Source organism: Struthio camelus, chromosome 5 (assembly GCF_040807025.1).
Source record: "Struthio camelus isolate bStrCam1 chromosome 5, bStrCam1.hap1, whole genome shotgun sequence".
NCBI classification, from domain to species: Eukaryota; Metazoa; Chordata; class Aves; order Struthioniformes; family Struthionidae; genus Struthio; species Struthio camelus.
In genome coordinates, this window is record NC_090946.1 from 71,867,132 (window position 1) to 71,891,098 (window position 23,967).

Genomic DNA, 23,967 nt, shown 5'->3' on the forward strand with positions numbered 1-23,967 from the left:
AAAATCACCATTTAGATACAGTTTTCCTTTTAAGACAGAATTCTAACTTCTGCAGTAAAAAAATAATGATTTTCAACTACCATCACTTGAACATCTTTAAGTGGTAACAGTTTCCCCAGTGAATATATGCAGATCGAATATATTTCTTACTTCATGATTCATAATCTTCCCATAGGTTTCCACTAATGACTCTGCATAAAAGGGTGTTTCACCATAAAGCATTTCATACATGCACACACCCAGTGACCACCAGTCACATTCAGGCCCGTATTTTCCCATTCCATCTTCCATTGCTTGCAGTATCTCAGGAGAGATGTAGTCAGGAGTACCCACTGCTACTGACGATTGCACCTTAAAAATAAGGCAAAGGTTATTCTGGTTAAGTTCTCAGGTTTTCTCAGCAAAATTCTTAATCATATAGTAGTATTTCTGGTAAATGGAGACACCAGAACATGGTTGGCTCTGAAAACAGAAGAGATGTATAAAATCATAGCAGCAAAATAAAGAATATATTAAGAAAGTAACAAAGACTAAGATAAAGACAAGTTCACGGCTATTTCAACAAAACATCTGTTGATACGTTTTATTCTGAACACAGCAGAAAACCCAAAATAGTCATACCTGCTGTGAGCAAAAAAAAAGACAAGAGGAGAAAATGTTTTGTCTTTGTGAGTGTTTATACATTTAAAGTTGCATTTGCCTGTCAGAAGTTGAAGAACGCGTAAGCAAGGAGTTCAAATTTTACGCTCAAGTTTTACTATTCCATTTGACGACAGCAAAACAAAGTCCCTGGGCTAGCAGCACCCTACTCGTTGTGTCAAAAATTGGTTTATTAAAAATTGTGTATTATCTAATTGCGCAGCAGCATATAGCTCAGAGGTAAACTAGCGAATTTCTGTATGGCCAAGGAGTAGCAAAGCTTTGACTATCAGGGCAGTGGCAGAGCTCTAATCTCTAGGAATATGTACTGAGGGTTTACATAGCAGAGCAGTTATGGCTCCTTCCAATTCATTCTGCATTTTAATCTAGTAAATCCTTGATAGGCATTGTATGATCACAGAATGTCTCCAAGACACGCGCTTGTGCCAAAATTGGTGAATAATGCTGCATGCCATATTTTGGCAAGATTGTTACCCTGGGATACACCAACCAGTCAAAGGAGAAGAAAAAAAAAAAAAAAAGATGAAGAAATTAGCTTATAGTGATGTAGCCAACCTGGTGCACAAGGTGGCCAATTACTGCACCCTTGCCGTTTCTTTTCTAAAAGGTTCCTGGAATATGAAACAAACTGCTTATTAATTATCTCCTCATTTTGGATGACTTTCACTTCAAGTCTTTCATGACTGTTAGGTTCGTGGTCACCTACGATTCTACCACATCAATAGCATCAAATTTGTACCCTTTTAACAAAGGGTCTTCAGATTTTCCACAAAGAAAAGACCTCACAAGAACTCAAATGGCTAGTAGGAGAAAAGGTAAAAGACCAAAAAGCATAGCAAAGGATACATCTTTAAAAGTCAGCAGTAGACGAGTATTCTAAAAATATTTTAAAAATGTGTTGAGTTATACACGTCCCTCAATTTTTAGTACGTCAAAAAGCTTACAATCTGTCATCTCCCTCGTGCATACTGACAATGCCTAATACTTTTAAGACTAGCAACTCACTTCAAAGACCCCATTACTAATCACCCCCTTAAATTTTGCTTCATACATACTGTGCCATCTTCACTCATTTTCAGACAGGACCCAAAGTCTGCTAGTCGTATGTGGCCGTTCATGTCCAAAAGAACATTATCAGGCTTTATATCCCTGTTATAACAGAAAGAGTTGAAAAGATTAAAATATATAAATTACTAGCTCTGCTTGTGAGGATGAATCTTGCATCAGAATAAAAAGAAATTTTATGTTGGATACCTATTGGTGCAAACACTTTTCTTCTGTATATGATCCCCTCCTCCCAACTTAAAACTTTGCCTGCAACACTGAAGGCTGGGATTATATCGGATTTTCAGCTCAGCCGAATTGAACTCTGAACAGTCAAATAACCAAATATGGTTATTATGGTGAGTCATAGCACTGTAATGGAGAGGTAGATCACTTCTTCAACGTTATTTCGAGATTATGCGTGTCACAGCATATTGTTTACAAGCAATAAGGACAAAAGAGAAATGGTAATTTATTTTAATCTGCTGTTTTTTGCCAAGTATTATTACTAACTTCTAACTTTGATCCGGGAACATTTGTTCCTTCTTCTCTAAAGTTTGTCCATCATTTCTGTTGGACAGTATTCTTCACCTTCTAGTCAAGACTGTCTTTCCATAAGCTATTATACAGCACATTTGGTTCTGCTGGTGCCTAAAGCCCTATGGCATGCTGTGTACACGCAACAATTACTCCTCTACACACCACGGAATTTCCCTTGCTCTGGAATCAGGGCAATAGCACTTCAGCAGGCTAGAGTAACATTAGAAAGTCTCTGATATCGAACCACTTCAGCTGCTTTTGCATGTAGCTGGTATAAAATGGTATTCAGCATGCTGAGGCTAGTAAAAGACCTAAATGATCTAAGAATTCCATTTCACTGTAGCTCATTCCTTGGTATCATTTTTGATATCAGGAAGGCAGCCAAGAAGGGCTTACTGAAGAGCATCTTAATTGAATTTAGTACACTAATTAATCGCATTTTCTTTCACCACTCTGTACTCAATTTTACATCAGGTAAAAGCATCAGTTAAAGACAGATTAAGACATCCAGACAATTTAATAAGACAGTACGAATACACTTTTTCTTTCTCTCTCTCTCTCTTTTTTTTTATTTTTTATTTTTTAAAAACAGCCTCCAAATATCACAAATAATTTAAGAGCACCTAGCCAATATGTTGGGAAGACAAAGGGTAAGGAGGAAAGAAGAGTAAGAGGGCAGGACTGTGTCAGTTGAGCACCAGTTCTGTTGGACAACATCCCACAGTCTCACAAGTTAACTTGTATCTGTCTCCTCCCTTTTCTTTAGCTGTCGGTATACAGGATCAACTCCCAACATGTCAGCATATCACCATGCTACTTCAAAATATCACCGACTATCTGAGCTAGCTTAAGATAACCAAATCTATAAATGCATGTGTGTTTGGGTTTTTTGTTTGTTTTAAGATACCAGACATATTTAAATAAAACTTTATATTATCAATAATTAAAACCACACGTGCTTTACATTTAACCCACTGGTCTTGTTGCTTCACAAAATGCTGAACTTCCTTTCAAATGTGAGTTCCAAATGCCACTACATGTGATCAAAAACTAAAAAAAGGGAGGACGGACGTTTATACAATAGCTTCCGCTTAATTTTTGAGGAAGAGACTAGAATTTCTAGGAACAAATGAAGAAAAAATACGCTCTAAAGAAATCTCATTACTCAGATGTGGAAGTTGATGACGACTGCTTTTGAAGTTGCTAAATTCCACAACATCACACTTGAGCAAACTTATGAAAGAAAACACCACGTTAGGTTTAATGATGGGTTCTCACACGTACAAAAATCCTGCCAATCTGCTACTTTTTTTCCAAAGCAAACTTGAATTACTGCTTTTTAACCAAAGGCTAATGCTCTGAAACTAATTACTGAAACTTCGCTTATACTGTTGTTCAGTGACAGTACTAGAAAAAATATTAAATGTTAATCTATGCCTGTCAAGATAGATAAAGTACCTTCTTACTTGTTACAATAAGGAACAAAATTTGCTAACTCAAAAAATCAAGCCATCTCACTCTGCTCGCCCAGTAAACTAATTAGTAATTTTCCACTGTAAAATTTGTTCCATACATTTCAGTTCTAGATATTGTCATAATTCTCTTAAAGTCCCATCATTACAAGTCAAGCTTGGTGGAGGCAGAAGACTATAAAAGCCCAATATGAGCTTTTATTTGTTAAATCGCACCGCTCAATGCATGAGCCAGTGGCATCCAACACATCTCTGCTTTACATGCAGACCTCCCTCGCCTAAGGGAATACTGTTTCTGCTCAGAAGGCTTAACGCCTCATCTTTGAGCTCTGCTGTTTCCTATCTACAGCTAACGGCAAATAAGCCTTTAAAAAGATCCTTGAAAACCTGTCCAGAGCAGTCATGTTTCTTCTTAAATCCATTCCAGTTGCCACACAATAGTTCGTGGGCATTCATACATCATCTATTCAAACACATGTTTTGCCCTCACGCTCCTGTTGCCACAACGGACCCTCTTCATTCAACCCTGCGCAAAGGTCTAGTTGGTCAGTTAGTCAGATTACCTTCTTTGGAAGTGGGTGCAAGGGTGCCTCTGGTGGAACTTTTCTGTTAACAGACGTGTCTTCTATGCACCACTGAAAACTCACATTCACACAAAAGCATGCTAAATCAAACTAAGCATGCTAAATCAAGTCAGATGCCTGAATTCCGTGTGGACTTATCCCAAATCTGCCAATAGCCAAGCCATGCCTTTGGACATAAAACTTGTGATATTACTGAAACTATCAATTTTTACAGCATTTTCTGTTTTCAAGCACAAGACAGACAACTTGTTAACAAAATTCAGTCTCACCAATTAATATGAAAGAAGCAATACACTCTCTTGCATGGATGGTTGATGCTTCAGTTCCTCTCACACAGACAGTTGGTGAATCCACTTGAATCTAGAGCTTTTGCTTTCAGTGGATCCCAAATACATACTAATCAACACACAGTAGCTTCATTTCTGTCCATTAGGCAATGATACATCTACTGCATAGTCCACAAAGGTCAAACCACCCAACCAGTTCAAAAACAAATACTGGTGCTTATTTAAGATAGCAGATCACCTTGTTATGTGTCTGTGGCAGGTATCAGAGACAGCATTACACACAGTCTTACAGTTCTTTGCTGCAAATTCTTCCATAGGTTTACTTATGTTACGTTTACAAACACTATTAAAAAGTTGTCTTTTTTTTAGATGCATATGCAAAACACTTAAGCAGCCTTAGCTTTAAACTAGTGCTTCAGCCAAATTTGACTAGTGTAGCTAATACACAATTAGATGATTTGTCCCAGTAAGATATCAACAGCTGACATATAAACAACCAAAGGACAGCGACAGCTGTGCTGTATAACATCTAGGGCCCAACTCAGTTTCTAAGACAACTGCACAACAACAGGCTATCGTTATTTTATTCTCGAAACATGCAAACCTTTTAATCCACAGCATGGACATTTACCTACAGAACACCGTGCAACTTTTCAAGCATCCTATGCAATTGCTGAGTTACTAAACTTCTATTCATCTCAAAAGATGATGTGTGTTTACATACTTATAAAAGCCTGTCCTAAAATGCAGAGCTAATTTAAGCAATTAGAACAAAGAGCCTGTAACACTTCAAACAACCTAGATATTGTCCACATCTATTTACAAGGTTACAGAGTTTTTACATAATATAATATGTGTGTGTATGTAAAAATGTGTGCATATATGTACATATAAATATATATTAAATATATAAATATATAAAATATATAACATATAAATATATATGTACAAATATGTATCAATCTTTGAAACAGTGATAAAATTCTCAATGGAATAAAGATCAAAACATTGTATTTTGTTTTAGAGTTCCCTGTACCTTTTAAATAATAATTGTAAATAAAATCACCTCACTTACCATAAATTTCATAAGAGATGAGTAAACCTCTCCTCATTTTACAGACATAGAAATAAAGGCATGGACAGATAGAGGAGCTTGGTTGGGGTATACCTACCCAGTCAGACACAACACTAGTATGGAGTCCACTTCTCCTGAGCTGGCATTTCAGTGACCTGTCATCAACCTGCTCATATGGCCACAAGCACTTTTCAGTTAACTAAGAAAACTTTGCTGCTCTCACACTCAGTATTTTGCAGCTTCCCTGTTCACCAAAACGAAGCTATATAGTCAAGAGTATAAAGAGAGAACTGCAAAGGTTCCCAGGACCAACATCATTTTGCTTTCTAATTGACATACTGCATGTAGTTGTTAAATCTGAAAAGCAAATAATGGACAGAAATGCTCACTTGATCAAGATTCTTGCAATGACAAAACATGGTTTACCATGCGCCTCCCTAGCACTATTAACAGCTCTTTGAAACAACTCGCTCCAAACGGTAACCCAGAGAAGTGTACAAAGTGTACTCTGCATTCCTGACTCATTTCCTCTTCTACAGCATAAGGAATGTTATATTTTTAATCTAAGTTAACAAGATGGTGGACACTGCCAGAGACTGATTTGGAAATATATTCCGTGCGCAGAAACAGACAATTAGACAGGCATATGCCTGCTTGTTACAGTAAGCATACATTTCTGTTTGATGACCACCTCAGGTAAATTGATGCAGTGAAGTTATCATGCGTTTACTGCAGAAAAATTCTGCCTAATGTCTAAACGTTTGCAGAGAATTCAAACTATCTCAAACATTTAAGCTGTCACGGATAAAGGCAAATAAACATTCATCAGGTGACCCTGTCCAAATGAGAAATAATTCAAGAATCCTGATGAAAAACAAAAGCTTTAGTAAAAGGTTAGTTAGCTAAATGGATAGATGAGGGGAGAGCAGTGGATGCTGTCTACCTGGACTTCAGCAAGGCTTTGGACACTGTCTCCCATCACATCCTCATAGGTAAACTCACAAAGTATGGGCTGGACGAGTGCATGGTGAGGTGGACTGAGAGAGAACAGGCTGAATGGCAGAGTTCAGAGGGTTGTGGTCAGTGGCGCAGTCTAGTTGGAGGCCTGTAGCTAGCGGTGTCCCCTGAGGGTCAGTACTGGGTCTTGGATGAAGGGACAGAGTGCACCCTCAGCAAGTTTGCTGATGATACTAAACTGGGGGGAGTGGCTGACACGCCAGAAGGCTGCGCTGCCATTCAGAGGGACCTGGACAAGCTGGAGAGTTGGGTGGAGAGGAACCTCGTGAAATTGAACAAAGGCAAGTGCAGGGTCCTGCCCCTGGGGAGGAATAACCCCATGCAGCAGGACAGGCTGGGGGTTGACCTGCTGGAAAACAGCTCTGCAGAAAAGGACCTGGGAGTCCTGGTGGACAACAAGTTGGACACCATGAGCCAGCACTGTGCCCTTGTGGCCAAGAAGGCCAATGGGATCCTGGGGTGCATTAGGCAGAGTGTTGCCAGCAGGTGGAGGGAGGGAGGTGACCCTCCCCCTCTACTCAGCCCTGGGGAGGCCACGTCTGGAGTACTGTGTCCAGTTCTGGGCTCCCCAGTCCAAGAGAGACATGGCACTCCTGGAGAGAGTCCAGCGGAGGGCTACCAAGATGATTAGAGGGCTGGAGCATCTCTCCTCTGAAGAAAGGCTGCGAGAGCTGGGCCTGTGTAGCCTGGAGAAGAGAAGACTGAGAGGTGATCTCATCAATGTGAACAAGCATCTGAAGGGAGGGTGTCGAGAGGATGGGGCCAGACTCTTCTCCGTGGTGCCCAGCGACAGGACAAGAGGCAACGGGCAGAAACTGAAACACAGGAAGTTCTGTCCGAACATGAGGAAAAACTTCTTCACTGTGAGGGTGACAGAGCACTGGAACAGGTTGCCCAGAGAGGTGGTGGAGTCTCCTTCCCTGGAGATATTAAAAAACCATCTGGACACAATCCTGGCTAATGTGTTCCAGGTGACTCTGCTTGAGTAGCAGGGTTGGACTAGACGATCTCCAAGGGTCCCTTCCAGCCTCAACCATTCTGTAAATGTAATCACTTCTAAAAATGAATCCATCACAACTCGGTGTTTAAACTTCAAAAACTTACACAGTTGCTATACAGCAAGCAAGCGCCCACAGTAGTTTGCCTGTTGCTACTGTGCTTATTTGTAACAATTTCTTTAGGATTAATTTTATGCAACTGTAAACATATTTTTTGCCCAAGTGAGATGATATTTTACCTGTGCACATAATGCAGCTCATGTATGGAATGTATAGCAAGCACCATTTCACCAATGTAGAACCTAGCCATATCTTCAGGAAGCTTGTCTTCAAACTTACTGAGAAGTGTCAGTAAGTCACCACCAACATAGTAGTCCATCACTAGATACTGAAAAGGGAAAAACGAAGCAGTGAAGTACTGACAAACAGGTGGTTAAAAAAAAACCAAAACACTAAAGTTCATCGGTTAGCGCTGAATAAAACCTTTCACCGAATTTTTTTCTAAGCATGGGGAAAGTAGTCAAAATTGGTCATCTTTATTGTTACTTTTATTTGCTTATTTACAGTAAATTCATATAACATTCCTTTAATAATCATAGTAAAGATGATAAATTAACACAGTTCTTATAATTAAAAAATTAAGATATGGCAGCAGCAGTAAAACAAGTAAATGAGGTTCAGTTTATTTCTGTCTTAGCTAGTGTCAAAGACAAAAGTCAATCTATTTTGTTCACCAAAACAAAATGCAGGAAATGCACGTTATTAATCCTTAAACTGAAAATTTCTAGAGGGGACAGGAAGAAAATAAACTAGTTAAAAAATATGAATCTATTTTAGAGCTACATTTCTCATTAACAGGAAATACTTGATACAACCTATAGAAGAGAATACTTTCTGAACGAGAAACAGTGAGGATTAATGTTTTAACTTATTTTAGGCAAGTGGCTTCTTGCCTGATTTGCATATCTATTTGCAGATGGTAAATTTTTGAGAAGCAGCACATACTTAAAAGTAGGATACTTGTATTATGCTAAAGCATTTGCTGAGGGAAACATTTCTCTTCGCAGATGCAAGGAGCAACAATCCAAGCTTCCTCTGAACAGTATTTTGATTAAAATTTCACTGAAAACTCTTCTGGAAGAAAATGAGTATTTATTAGACTGATCTAACTTAGTCTAAAGAGTAACATTTCATTACCACAACTAATTTTGGTACCACTTTATTATCGTTAGTGATTCCAAAAGTGGGACTTATCACATCGACATGTTCAACACATCCATCTTGGCACACGCCACTTGGTGGTTAGGTAGCACAACTAGCAGGAGGTTGATGACACCATACCTTAGGGATGCCCCTGATGATCCAGAAGCACTGTCAAGCCAAAGGCACTATGGGGGCGGGGGGTGACATTGTATTGCAGTTGCCTCTTAGCAATACCACTGAATTTCAGACCATGACTACAAGTATAATGACATTATATCCTACTACCAGTCTTGAGCTATTCTGTTTCATGCTTCCCAAGATGCTTTGATATATGATTTTAGCAGCAACCTTGCTTATTCTGGAAATAACTTTCCAAAGCAGTTATCCAATTTTTCACAGATTCATCTTTGAAAAGGAAAGCAAGTTAAAGACACTAGGAGCCAAAGGAAGATAAAGTGCAATGCTAATCATTTCCTTGCTATCTTGTGGCTTAAAAAGACTCCAAAAGGCATGTATTTTTATTATTCTTCTCCATACACTTATAATTATAGCTTAATCTATAGACAAATTTCTTCATTTATGCTGAAATCAACCAGTATTGCACAACCCATCAAGAACTTAACATTTGTTAGCACACTGTATACACACAGGAATTATGTTTGAAATGAGAAGCTGCAGACAGGAACTAGTCACGTTTCAAAAGAGATACTGTATTATGGTATTTTCTCTCAAACTCAAGGTTAAAAGAGCTTACAGAATCTTCTGTGGGAGTTGAAATATACTGCCCGTCAAAGAGACGAGGTAAATCAGTTCTCAGCTCCCATAGTGTTTGTAACTCACTGAAAACTTGGCTGACCCGTGAGGTGAGGCACTTGAATTAGGAAAAGATGGTGAGACCTCTCCTATAGGAAAGTCAAACTTTATTCATCCTTCTCTTTATGATGATCTCCTTGCAAGGAGAAACTTTTCCCATCATGTGGGGTTAAAAGAAAGGGTATTATGACACTTAAATCTAGAGGTGTTGCATTTCTTCCTGAGAAGTGGCTACATCCAATGGGGGGAGAGGTGTTGGAAATCAAAGGGGAAAAAAAAAAAAAAAACAAATCAGCATACCCTCTGCATACTCAGGACTCTTTAAGAGGCTGGCAGCACACAGAAACACACACATGCCATTATTTATGAATGAGGACAGGAAAGAAATTTTTCTCCATGATAGAATTTCTGTTAAATAACAAGAAAACTAAGAGACTTGAATCTGGGAGAAATTAAGAACTTCACATCTTATCTGTGTTTCTAATATCCATGGACTATGTTTTAACTGCTCTACATTTACTTCAGTAAAAGAGTCCAATGCTTGCTTAGTCCAGCTTGACTCAAACTTCCCTACAAAAACCTTTCAGAAGAACCAGGAAAGGTCATGCTAGCATTTCCAGGTAGTATCATTTAAGAGCCAGCTGTTTAGAAAACATCAACACCACGTGACAGGTTTGCCCCTCAAACACTTAGAAACTACAAGAATAGGATGTGTAGACACTTGTTAGCCCCCCCCACCTCCTCTTCAGACAAGTTGTGGAAGAAATGGCTGCAGAAATGTCTCTTCAACTACACTAATACTGGACAGTTTCATTGTACTTCAAAAAGGTCTGGGAACTGCTGAGTAAGTACATTTCCCCCTTCCTCCCTACACAAGGTCCATACAATCCTCAAAACTTGCTGCCTACAATTTGGAAATACTGGAAAACAGGATCACTGTAAACAACTTAAAGGTTTTATGCAAAAACCAGAATTCCTCCTTTTTTAAAATAATTATTTTACTAAGTGCAATATTTCATGTACCAGGATTTCATTAATTTTCAAAAAAAAATCAAAGTGAAATAGTAGAATCATCAAATTTCATCCCTCTCATCAGCAAAAATTCTTGCTTAAAGTTTTCTACTAAGACATCATTTCTCCTTTTTGTGTATAGCTGCAAAATTGTTCCAATGTGACAAAAAATACTGAATTGCTTTTAGCAGTAGAACAGCCTTTAAGTATTCATTTTGCACTAAATACAATACCTGACAAATGATCGAAATGCAGTGCTAGAACCAGCCTATATTGTCAGAATTACTGTTGCACACATGCAATTTTTTTTTAAATAATAAAGCATTTTAAATACAACCTTAAAAAATTCACTGGAAAAGGAAACACTAGAACGTCTACGTTTTGTAGAATTTTGTGTTTTGTGCTTATATTTAAGTTCTACAGCATCACATGCTCCATTAATACTAAATAAGGGGAGTAAAAACCCCAGTTATTTCTAGATTCTGTGACGTCAGCTACTACTTGTCTACCTGAACATCTTATCTTCTCTTTATCCTAGTGTCTCATTAGGAAGTCTTTCATTATGCAGCCAAATCCCTCAGTGTGCAAAGACACCAACGTTCTGGGTCTGCTTCAGGGTTAGCTGATACCGTTTTGCATTTAAGAAACATTACCTACAACGTGCAGAGATCACTGGGAGCAGATACTAGAACCTAGAGCTTTCTCCTCCAGAGGAGCGATGTCCTCTTCAGGCTGCAGAACCAAGCTCGGCTACCTGTTCTCCTCCTGCTCTTAGCTGTACGTTCCATTCTACGGGATAACCCAGGATCAGCAGCAAAGCTGAAAAGTAAACCAACCTGCTCGGGGTCTATAACATGGCAGCACTTTCCTGAGATGTGGAAGACTGGCTACGAACTTCTTCAAGCTGAGCAGAGAACTGAACAGAGATCTTTTACTCCCTGGACAAGTGATCTGACCAGTAAAATACTATGGAAGAGACCCTCCTCTCCAAGTTTCTAAATGAAAGCCACTTCCTGATGTTTTGTCAACACCATTTTTGCTTCATGCATCATTTATAATAGTGTGCATGAGATGCAGATACACTTCATCTGTGAGTACCAGACATTTACAAGAGAGAAATGCTGAGTAACAGTTGAAAACAGAAGGCAGCCTCTCAGCAAACGCAGTAGCAGAACTCAGGCAAGCTGGCAACCTGCTAACTTTGGCTGCTAGGCAGTTGTTGGGTTCTTAGATACTGGATCTTAAATTTGATGTTAGATGTCTAAATTCTGCTGTCAGGTGAAACTTCAACATCTACATGCCTGTGGGAACTTGGGGTGTATAACTTGCTCAGCACAGATTTTCACAAAATGGTCTTAGTGACATAGATCCCTTCTCTATATTGTTACTACTACTGCTTACTGTAACTACAGCTAAAAATTTTACATTTTTAGATGAAAGCTACTTGGAAATACTACATTTAAGGATGTCTTGAATTCTTTTTATGCAAGTCTGAAGGATGTTTGTTTCTGAGGGAATCTGCAATTATGAGCAACCTCCACCTCAGAGGCAGTGCCACAGGCAACTAAACTTTGAGGGACAGAAAAATCTGTCTCTGACACAAAGTAAAGCACTAATTAAATGGAAATCGATTGAATGAGGATCCAAGACCTGATCGCAAATTTCGCCACATTGTGCTTGTTACTCTAAAAATACTTTAGACAGGACACATTCTTAAAATAGTTTGTTTTATTCCAGCACCTCCAGGAAAGTTTAAGTCTCTTTCAACTCTTTCTTATGCTTGGTTCCTGAACCCATAGGCATACTGTCATCAGTAAGCTTTTTTCTTATTTATAATGACAACATGCTACTGTGGTGCTACCTAAAAAGCATTAACAACTTGAAAACTTTTACATTGTAATTATGCCAGTGTTTCAGTGCTCCAGGTCCCCAAGGCTAGCCTCAAGTAGCCACATGCAAGCTGTTTGTTTCAGTCTGCAGTAATGTGTTAGGGCCTAATAAGCACTTTTCTGACTTTTGTGACTAAGGTAAACGTGGCTTAATTCTAGTTACCACCAATTTTACAGTATAATCATCACTATTTTATTTTAAAATACGGGTATTCTGTCAAGTGTTGCTAACCTTCCCCCCGTCGCCCCCCAAACCACTGAGATGAACGGTCTGCTGATTTATGTATTTTATTTAAATGCTTTTAGAGAAGCTGTTATTTTTTCTGATACTTTCCAAATATGAATTTAATCCCATTTTTTTTTAATAAACTGTTAAATTACCTTTGCCATTTTAACAAAATCTTGCTTCAAAATACATTTCGGGTGTTTAAATAAAAACATTTAATCCTTTCACAAAAACAGCACATCTCAAACTAGTTAATTGCAAAGCTATAAAAAAATGCTTAGGCATGCTATACTTTATTTAAGGGTAGTTAATTTAAGGTGATTAACTAACCCTGAGCATACTATAGCACTACATGACTTTCTCACTCTCCTGGAGTTAGTCAGTCCTTTGAAGTTTTTCTTCAAGGGAAAAAACAAGAAGGTTGAAACACTGCTGCAAGGCACGAAGCAGCCTGATTTATTGCACCAATATCCTTAAATTTACCAGAAATAAAAGTTCTTTCATAATATAAAGCTTTTGTTTGCTGAAGAATCAAACATACCAAATAGTTCTCATCTTGAAAAGCATAGTGCAACGTAGTAATCCACTGACAATCTCCATTCACCAAAACATTTCTCTCTTCTCGGAAACAAGCTGTCTAAAGGAAGAGAGGGGAAAAAGCCATTGTCAACATCTACAAGTAGTTTTCACAGGATGAATATATATGCATGCTTTATGGGATTATTTAAAATTTCAGAACAGAGGTCTCTATTCATTAGAATTCAGTCTACACAAGTGACAAGCCAGGGAATCTCTGCAGGTTTGTACTTACGCATTCAGTCATTCTAATCCTGACTGTGGCCTTAAAAACACCCAAACAACCCACAAAACGATTTCAGACAACACTGAATCTTTGTTCCATAATGTATTTAAAAAGGAACAGAAAAAGTGGTAGCTTGCCACTACAACCTGTGGCAGAATGATAATGGTGCTAGGAGAGCAAGCCTGGCTCTTCTGAACAAGACCTTTGTGAATGTATAGTTTAACGTATACATCTCTTACATTGCAGTTCCAGTCACAGACATTGCCAACACACCGCAAGAAATGGGCAAAAATTACTATTATTGCCCATCTTTGTCCTTTATAACACATTTCCATTTTCAGTAATGTCTTCCCTCTACTTCAAACAGCACGCTGCAACACTTCAGAAACACAGGTTCCATCACAGGTTTTTCCAGTATCTTTACATAAAAACAACTTTAATAAAGTACAAGTGAGTCCTCCTTCATAAAAATACACTTATTTTTTGTTGAATTAAAAAAAAAAGTCAAGATGTAGGCCTTGGGATTCTTTCACTACTCAATTCAGAAAGCCATTGGGATGCTCAGTATTTGCCAATTCAAGTGCTTAAGTTGCAGATAAAAGTTTATTTGTTGTTCCTGTTGGTGCCACTTTTCCAGAAAAAGTACTAAGGAAAGAACATTCCTGGAAAGCTCAAATCTCTCCTACTGGAGAAGACTGTACTATGGCCAAGATGGAAAGCTAGTAATTATTGGTGCAAAAAAATACAAATTGTAATTAATGTTAACTCAGATGATTTTAAGGTTTACAAATACAAGGCCTAAGTATCACTCTACAAAAAACTGGCAGCAACAGCAGCTTAAAGTAATCCACTCCCCTGCCCTAAGTATCAGAGCACAGCAGTTCTCTGTTGTTTTGGCACCACTATTTGGAGAGACTGCCAACACAAAAAACTAATTTGTTTATTTTTGAAGATGTAAGTTACTTGATCCAGGTTCACCGTGCAACCTCAAATGGTGAGGGAATGTTATGAACACTTTAAACCCAGTAATGCCACCAAACACTCTGCAACACAAATTCACACCATAAAGCTATCCTTTACAGCTTCCACTAGTTAAAAATGCCTTATGAGACATACCTGGAAAAGCATGACAGGCTACACAATTAGCTAATTGAGACTTAGTTTGAACTGTGGTCCATAATACACGTATGGCCACGCATTTTGTTGCCTGAACAATGAACATATATGGTCCACCTTATCAACACACAAAACATACCTATTTTTGCATGCAACGCCCATTAACAGCTGTTAGTTGATGTCTACTAATCTGCCCTATATTTTACTCACTTCAGACAGTATTTTTTTCTTGCAGTTTATACACAAATAAGCAGTTCTTAGATTTACTTTTTGCTATGTTTAATAAGTTATACAATTCTTCATATTTCAATTCACAAACCAAATATAAACCAGTATAACATGCTTCTTGAACCACTGATATAGTGGATGATGAAACATCTGAAGTCTGCTTTTCAGTGGAATGGCCCACTTAAGAGGTTATCGCATGTTTGCAGGTTTCATTTTAAAACTCACAAGATTTACCACAAAGGAAAATTAAAATTTGCCACACGTTTTCTGAACTTGACATTCAGGTTATAAGATCCTGCTCATCCAGGAAAGGTAAGAAGTTGAATCCAGCAAACTAACCACACGGGAAGAGACTCGCGACAAAAGAGTACGGCAGAGAAGGCAGCTTCCCTCACCGTCCCATGGATAAATGAGTAGAAAGATGACTTAACTGGTCTGTCATTTGTCCCAAGAGTGAACTAGAAAAACTATTGCTCATTATAGCTCTTTCTTGGTAGATATCCCTCTTCTACCTCTTGCTTGCCTGACAGTGTAGGAGTTAGTCACATAACGTGAAGATGATATGTCCTAATCATCTCTCTTATCAAGACATCTCCATGCGAAAGTTACAGCCATTCAGTGAAGCCATTTAATCAAATCACTTTAGAAAATGACTGAAGTAAGCCAGCACAGTCGTATCTTTACTACAATTTCAAAACCTCCTAAAGGCAATTCAATTTAAACTAATTCTGTACTGATTAGTGAATTAATCTGACTGAAATCTGTGTAGAAATGGCACTGAATTTCCCTACATAGGCAAAGTCTTAATACAGAACCAGTGGTGCAGCACAGCCAAGAGCGTGAATCCTCCTGACAGCTCAAAGAACAGCGGAGTAGCAGTGGCTGCCTCTGCTTGTAAAGAAGAGTAAGGACTGATGGACAGAGTGCGACTAAATCAGGCAAATGCAGTGGTGAAGAGGGGCTTAGCAAGAGGCAAGAAATTCATTCATGGGAAAAGAGGTGGAACGGAGGTATTGAAAGGGAAGGGAGAAACTAGAGAGGGTGGGGGGGAGGTGTCAGGAAGGAGAAAAGAGTAGGACAGAGAGGAGTCATAAGCTTAGTTTGCAACAAGACATTAGCCTGTGACTCTTACTACAACTGCTACAAGTATTAATGCAGTACGTGTATCTTCCCCTCAAGCCTGTTGCTCATTTAACTCTTGATTTTTGTAATAATCAGTTTGCCATGACTTAGGTTTTTCTAAGTGCAAGAGGAAGTATTCTAGGAATATGAAACTTATCATGACATATTCTCAGTGGGTTGTTTAAAAGCTGCCTTTCCTAATTTGTGAAGTCCCCATTACACATTTACAGAACATGTCCTTGCATAAAAACTTTAAAAAAAAAAAAAAAACAAACCAGACTTACCTTCTTAACTCATTTTGTTTTACGATCTGAACCTGTGGTTCTACAGTGCTTAGTTACAGTTTTACCAGTTATATAAAACCTGTTACACACTGTAGGGTGCAAAACTCCTTAATACATGCTTTCTGAATGCACGAGAAAAAAAGATCTTTTTATAATGTTGTTGTATGCAGCTGTGAATGTCATAGTAGCACCAATCTCAGCTTTCATGTAGTCTTTAACTTGCCTTTACTGTAAACAAAAATCTAGCCAATAAATGCAGGGTAAGAACTAGGGCAGACTGTCTGGTAAACGAATACACAGTAATGCTGAGAACAACAGATGCCTGGAAGGGACTGTCAGACTTGATTGCATTAAAACAGCTTAAGGAAAAAAAGGAAAAAAAGAAGGAAGGTCCTGTGTTTATGAAATAATTCTTCTTAATCTAGAAGAGCTTCAGTGTAGTATTTTCCCAATATCACTTTAAAAAATTCTCTGCATTAGGAGAGTCATATTACTTACCTCTGCCCTTTTAAGCATTTCCCACTTATTTAGAATTTTCATCGCATAAATGCGTTCTGTACACTTCATTTTAACAACTGCAACCTGAAATAATAAGATATCTGTGTTTAACAAAAGCATGGTCAGAGAAATGTAGCATTTTAACAGCTGAATATTCAGACAGTATTAATAAAAATCGGTCACTAAGCAGTCATCAGCAGTCATCTTACATATTGATTAATTACAACTCAATTCTTTGCTCCTTCTACCTTGCTCCTCCACTACTACCGGGTACTGGATGCACAACACGCCACATGTGGTCAACTGTTCATGAGCAAGTACATGGGGGCTGACACAGGAAGAGTATGAAGCTTTTCATATGAAGATGTGTAGTAAAGCTGCATTTTTCGCCAAGAACAAGCAACGTTTGTACGCCGTGGCTTCAACCAACGAGGGAACGTTTAAAAGGGCAGCCGTAGAAAACAAGTAAGGCTGCTGTCAATAGAAACTCACCATAATTTACTAATTTGTTTTACGTTTCAGGTTTCAGAAGCTTGAAAGATATTTTCAAATTAAGGTCCTTTTGTGTACTGCAGGCAGATAGTTAAACAAAAGCAGAAACAGTATTCATTTACTTACTCACCATTTTGCTTGAAGCATTTTACCATGCATCCTGCATATTAGACTTACTTAAATCGGTCTGTTACAAACAGTAGCTGTGCATATAGATGTACAGTAGAAGAAAAACAGAAGAATACAGGAATTTCAGGGCTTAGAATAGTTATACAGGAATGCAAAGACTATATTTTGACACCTAGGCTTGCATTTTCTGAGACCAAAACTAATTCTTCTTGTACTAAAGCAATCATTTCCACAAACTTTTAACTTACATTAGGATTCTTACAGTTCACACAGAAAACTGGGAATCATAACCAGGACAGCAACATCTTCACCAGACTATACACAGACTGCTTGAATACTTCTGCTGATACGGCACTTGTTTCTATTCAGAAGTATAAAACTGACCAATGTCATCAGCTTTCATTGCTTCTAGCAGTGCTCTGCATAGCAGTGGGAAAAATAAGGAATTGCATCATGCTCACCTCTTTTGTTACTCAAAAACCCTTATCATCTATAGAGGATTCAGAAGACATAGCAATTCTAAGATGATGCTGACTAGAGAACTAGGTTGGGATTAGAGCGTCAAGCAGAGCAACACAACGCAAAGTCAGAAGTCCAGAGGAGGCAAGAGAGGAACATAAAACCACTTTGCACCTTGCAAATAAGGACGTTCCAGATGGGGGACAGAGGGAAGACTGCTTCCTCCAGCAACACAAGAATGGGACCCTCAACTTCAGATACTTCACTCTGCAGGCTTACACCTAAGCCCCCCACCATTCATTGCATGAAGCTCCACTCACCAGGTCACATAGTAGATGATCTACACCCAGTAAACTGCCTGCATAGAGTCATGTAATGGAAGAGTATCTTAGGAAAAGGACCAGTAGGTATCTACCACAGGAAAAAGATGGGAATTTGGCTCTAAATGAAGCTGGGGGTGGGGGGGACCACAGTGTACAGAAGGATTCTTCTTAACACTAAGCAGAACATCCACAACTACGTTACATCTCAGTCTCTCCTAGTAATGAACATCTCCCCCATAGACACCACTCACGCTGTGGGGGGAGAATGAGTAAACTGAGGAAGTCTCAGCTGAACATCTGAGGTTCTTTGCGCACATATGAAACTGCTGGACACTGACCTTCAGTAACAGTTTAAAACTGTCAACTTTTCTCCTAGCCTTGTCATGACCTTATAGTTAAAACCTATTGTAAAAATCTCTCCTTGCATACTGTCTTAATTGAATCATTTGCCTGGTACAACTGAAAGTACAATATAAGTTAAACGGTGCATTAAAAAGTCTGTAAAACTCCAAGATGCTGGCATTACCCTCTATGCATTTTAAATTTTACTTCATACAGAACATGATCATCCAGGAAATGCCCTTATTTCCACTCATGGAAGAGATCTGAAGGGAAAACAACTGCGTCCTGTCTTGATCTCATCCACCAATCCAGTCTAACCACTTAGCAACTTTTAATTTTGGGGGGGGGGGAGGAATCCTCAGACCCCCATTGTGACTTGATAAACTCAGTACTATTATAGCCAAGAATTTTGTAACAACATTGATTAAGAAGTTGCAGAAATGTTTTATAAAACAAAGGAAGTATTTACTCAGGTTAGCTTTCTTTTAGTTTGCTCATCAAGGGGCAATATTTCTAATTTTACATTCCTCATACAATGTTGTGGCTGCTTCAGAGATACTGTAAGATTTATATTTGTTTAATCTTATTTTAATATTAATTTCTCTTTCTCTGGCATACCTAAAATTTGATTAAAAAACAAACTGATCGCTTTTTAAGAGCAAACAAAAACCTCTTATACTACAACTGTGGCAAAAAAAAATCGAATTTTAAAGAAACCTAGCATCTCTACTAACATAAGAAATGTATCGAGTTGGTGTTCAAAGGTCCTCCAAAGGCAACAGGTTTGTATGTTACTACAAATGCTCACGTCATGGAGAAGATCAATAGAGAACAATTACTTGCTGTTTCCCACAACACAGAAATTGAAGAACATCTAATGAAGCAAAAAAGTAGCAAGTTTAAAGAAAGTATTCCTCCCCCCCCCACAACTTTAGAAGTCTGCCACAAGTTGCTGTGGACACTTAAGTAAGCCTTCAGAAAGTAGTTAAGTACACGCTTAATACCCGCGTAATACACACAGCAGGTGCCTCAGAGGCGACTGAACACTGAACTACAAATGTGGTTAGGGGTCTCTAAGCCCTTGGTCCCTGGAAGCTGGGAAAGTACAACTCGGCTCTGTTCTTGGATTCTCTTCCCACACATCTCTACCTGGCCAAAGGGATAGGCTAGTGGCTAACTCATCCAAGTACCTTTGACACGTGCACCCAAAACGACTGTTCTGGGTCAAATTAATACACAAAGCTTATCTAGTTTACATCTCATTATCTAGCTTGGAATGGAAAAATCAGGATTTCTAAATACTGAGCAATATTGGAGCGGTTTGGTAGAGAGATTCAGGTGATTGTGCTTTACCGAGGAAGTCTTAAAACTCCAATGAGGAAAATCCGCAGACAGCAGGTCATCTTTGTTCTCCCGCAACCCTCATTCCAAGCAAGTCTGTATGGGTATATGCTGTCACCAGCTGATTCGATTACCATTGTTGTAACTCTTCGCGCCCTCAAGATTCACAGCGACAAAGACATTGCAATAATGATACTTCCTTGAGGACAGCAGAAAGCCTAATGAATCCCAGGGCCTACACTTTAACCAACCTGAGCCATATTTATGTCAAGATATGTGAGAATAGGTGTTAAAGCATAAGTGAGAACCAACTGTGGTACTACATGCCACAACACCCTGTCAAATTTTTATTACTTCTGCCGCCCGTTTCCTTACAATATTTTTTGCCTCAAAGCTTCACTTGCACTGCAATAAAATAAAGATTGAAACAATACAGCTAAAACAACTTTTTAGACTTTGGCAACAGCTAATGTTTCGCCTCTCGAATTGTTTTATGAAAGTTTTTTGCTGCAGTTTCATCTTAAAAAGTCATTTGATATTGACACTTAGGACTGCAATGTGCAAAGCTATCTTAGGCCAAGTTCCACCTTTTCTTATGCCCCAGTAAAATTTACAGGGCATGAATCTGAGCCAAATCAGGCTCAACAAACATGACAGAACTTCCTTCTGCTGCACTCTGCCCCTTTGAGTGGTGTGACCAACAAGCAAAAATCAAGTCACTTTTTTAATAATGTAAAACATAAACCTAGTGTAAGAAAGTGCAAAAAATATTTAAATGAAAGACAGGGTTTCCAGAAAGCAATGAACATCAATAACAAGAAGACTTCCTGCTAGGAATCTTATGAATTATTTGATGTTCAACTTACTGGAAACCACGTCAGGACTAATTTCAATGCAATTTGAAAAAGTTACGTACCACTCTATTTATACTCACACCATGTTAAGCTTCCAGAGAAAGTTTGTCCTCAAGCACTGGACTTCCAGAAATAAGGTGAAACTCAAATAAAAAAACAAAGTTGTCTGCTAAAAAGGAGATCATGGACCCAGACATATAGTTGGTAATCCTCATGCAATCAGTTAAATAATAATAGGTCAAAAAAAGGCAAATATGATTCTGGAATTCATAGGCACACCAGCAGGGACAGGTAAACATTACTGCCTTGTAGAAATATAACTTCACTGGGTACACTACACACTTACAGCCTCATCTGAGAGACATAAGCTCAATATGGAGTAGGTAGAAAGGAGGTTTATTTAGATGATCAAGGAACTAAAGAGCATCTCAGATGAAAGGGAAAATAGAACTCTGCTTGTTCAAAATAGAAAAAAAATAAAAATGAGAAGTAGCTATGAATGCTAACTACAAATAAAATAGGAAGGAAGGACAACAGCAATAAGGATGGAAAAAGATCTGTTTAGGTTGATGGACAACGAAATTGCACAGATAAAATGGTGCAAAATCACTGTGAATTAACCTTCAGCAGGAACTTAGAATGGCTTTAGACATTTGAGCAGAGATTTTACACAAGCCTTTCAACCAAGAGAAGACACAGAATGTCATTTCAGATGTAAACAATTTATCTGCAGTGTCTTATTAACAAATTCATAATTGAATACTACAGTCATTTTTTCCCCAGTTAAAGCTTCTATTATACGCCAATTTCAAACTACTCTCTGCTTCATCCTATTGATATTTTGGATGCTTAATACTGAAAAAGCACTGCAGGAACTGCTTTATCCTCCTGATACTCTTGGATACGGAAAGTCTTTGATATATAGCTCATTAGTTAACAGTTTTAATATTGCATCTTGGAGAAAAACTGGTCTGGATGGCTTTATCTTTTAATATCTATTTTACATTTCAAATGAGCAACCAGAGTATCCTTGGTATGGTTCATACTCCACGGTGCACATTTCCAAAGCAAAATAATTTTTTTGAACACGCGATGTGGATCTTTGTGTTGTGCAAATAAGAAATCATTTACCAGTGCCAGGCAGAAAGGTTCTGCAAAGCAAAAATAAAGGCCCTGAATAACACCTAAGCTATGCCATAGCAATTAGTGGGACTGCACAGACAAACGACTGGTCTTGCTGTGGCACTACAATGAATTGTCTATCCAGCGACTTACAACCTGCCTGTCGCCATAGTAACTTAGTACTTCCACACAAACAGCAACAGAGCTAGCGGGGACTAAGATAGCAACGATCTCTTCTGACGCATTTTCAAAACAGAACAGCTTCTTCATCCCTCCAACGTTATTGTGAAAAGTAAATTGTGGAAAAGCATAACTAACTAAATATTTCTTCTGCAGCGTATTCTGAACGCTCTCTTAACTCCTAATCGCTGCCTGAAGATTGTCACACATTGCCTTCACTACTCATGAATGCTACTGATCTACAGTTTCGGAAGGTACAGTCCCCACTGGGTACCTAATACCAAAGCTCACTGCGTCCTGGCTTAATTTAGAGATGCATATAAAAACACAAACTAAAATTAGAGTCAGTACCATAGAGCTATGCTCACAACAGGATAAGGGCAAAGACAGCACTGGATCTCACCGCCAAACGTGACCGTCAACAGAAAGTTTAATTTTTGCATATTCACTTTTGAATCTAACTGCATTCTTCGTCAATATATTCTTTGTGAGGAACCACGTTATCAGAAACCGGTGGTATACGATGGGTCATTCCTATTCACTCAGCCGTTATTTTACTTCCTTCTGGAAACATATTTTTACATGTCTTGATTCCAGCTAAGACTCTGACTAAGCGTACTGAATAGAGGTGACAAGTACTGTTTCTAACCACTAAACAAATCAAGTCTGTACCACAGCAATAGTTATATGTAAAGGTATTTTTAATCCATCAATAGGAGTAATACTTGGGCCAGGCACATTATTAAGAACTTGAGTTATTTTTGTGCTAAGCAAGACAAAGCTGTTCCACCCTTCCGTTGCAATCACAGTAAGTGTCGCTCATTCAAAAAAATCCTTAGTAATAAACAAGGGAAGGAAAACAATTGTTTCAGTCCCATATTGCCAAATTTCCAGGAGGTATCAGCCACCGAGTTCTGAAACAATGTACATCTGGAGATGGTTCTTCCATCAACAATCGCTCTTCAGACTGTTAATCACACGCATTGAAACATGCCAGTTTCATACGATGTGCCTAAACGGCCCTTTACACACTCCCAAGTACATTACTGAGAGGTCAGATGAAGCTTGCAAAGCAGTTTAGTACAAGTATTTTGAGCCAGAGAGCCCCCCATACACAGGACCCTTCTCCTATGCCTCTCACCATACTCTAGCACTAGTACTCTCAGCTTCTTTGGCTTCCAGAGGCAAACACTAAGCCCATAAAAAGCACTTCTCGAGAAGTTTCTCAGGCAGATAAAAATCCCACAAAGCCAAATTTCTCAGGGCACTATTTCCTTTTCAATAATGATCCACAGTGCTTCTAAAGGAAGGGAGTAGTCAGCCGAATGCAAATTTCAAGTCACAGATTTTTTTTTTTAAGGGAACAAAAAAAAGATTTTCCATTGTATACTTCCATTATGCACTTATATTCTTTCAATATATATTTTCACTGACTGACAAAGATGGTATCTTTTGTTAACAAACAATTTCACTCTATACAACATATTCATTCTTGTGATTTGCTACAAGGATGGAACTCTACATTTGTTTAACAAGAACCAGAATTAAGATCGCAGAAAACAATTTAGCTCTGATTTTTTTTTTCCAGGTTTTTTTCATTCCTCAGGGACACTGTCCCTCCGTGCATGAACCATTTGCCTACATGACTCCAAAAAAGAAAGACTCAAAGTAATGTGGAACATTCATAATGTATCACCCAACTGGATAACTAGGAAGATAGCCTAGGAGATGGGGAGGAATCAGCAGAGTATGCTTATGCTTCTTACAGCTAACATTTCGAATTATATTCCACTGTAGCCATCGTTCTTGCTATACTCAAGGGACTTTTCAAACTTTTCCTGCAACTGCGAAATTTT

General features: G+C 38.5%; 1 protein-coding gene across 17 annotated transcripts in view; it reads right to left on the reverse strand.

Annotated features, from left to right (window-relative positions):
- CDC42BPB (CDC42 binding protein kinase beta) overlaps window positions 1-23,967 on the reverse strand; it is a 98,144-nt gene that overhangs the window by 40,666 nt on the left and 33,511 nt on the right. For all 17 annotated transcript variants that reach the window (XR_011141669.1, XR_011141668.1, XM_068947138.1 and 14 more), the window contains exons 3-7: window positions 16,870-16,953; window positions 13,361-13,456; window positions 7,917-8,065; window positions 1,716-1,809; window positions 151-351 (exon numbers count right to left, since the gene is read on the reverse strand). Coding sequence is in view for 15 of the 17 variants with exons in the window: in XM_068947138.1 (XP_068803239.1) it covers window positions 151-351; window positions 1,716-1,809; window positions 7,917-8,065; window positions 13,361-13,456; window positions 16,870-16,953 (624 nt within the window). In the remaining 2 variants the exon portion in view is untranslated. The remainder of the gene's footprint in view (window positions 1-150; window positions 352-1,715; window positions 1,810-7,916; window positions 8,066-13,360; window positions 13,457-16,869; window positions 16,954-23,967) is intronic.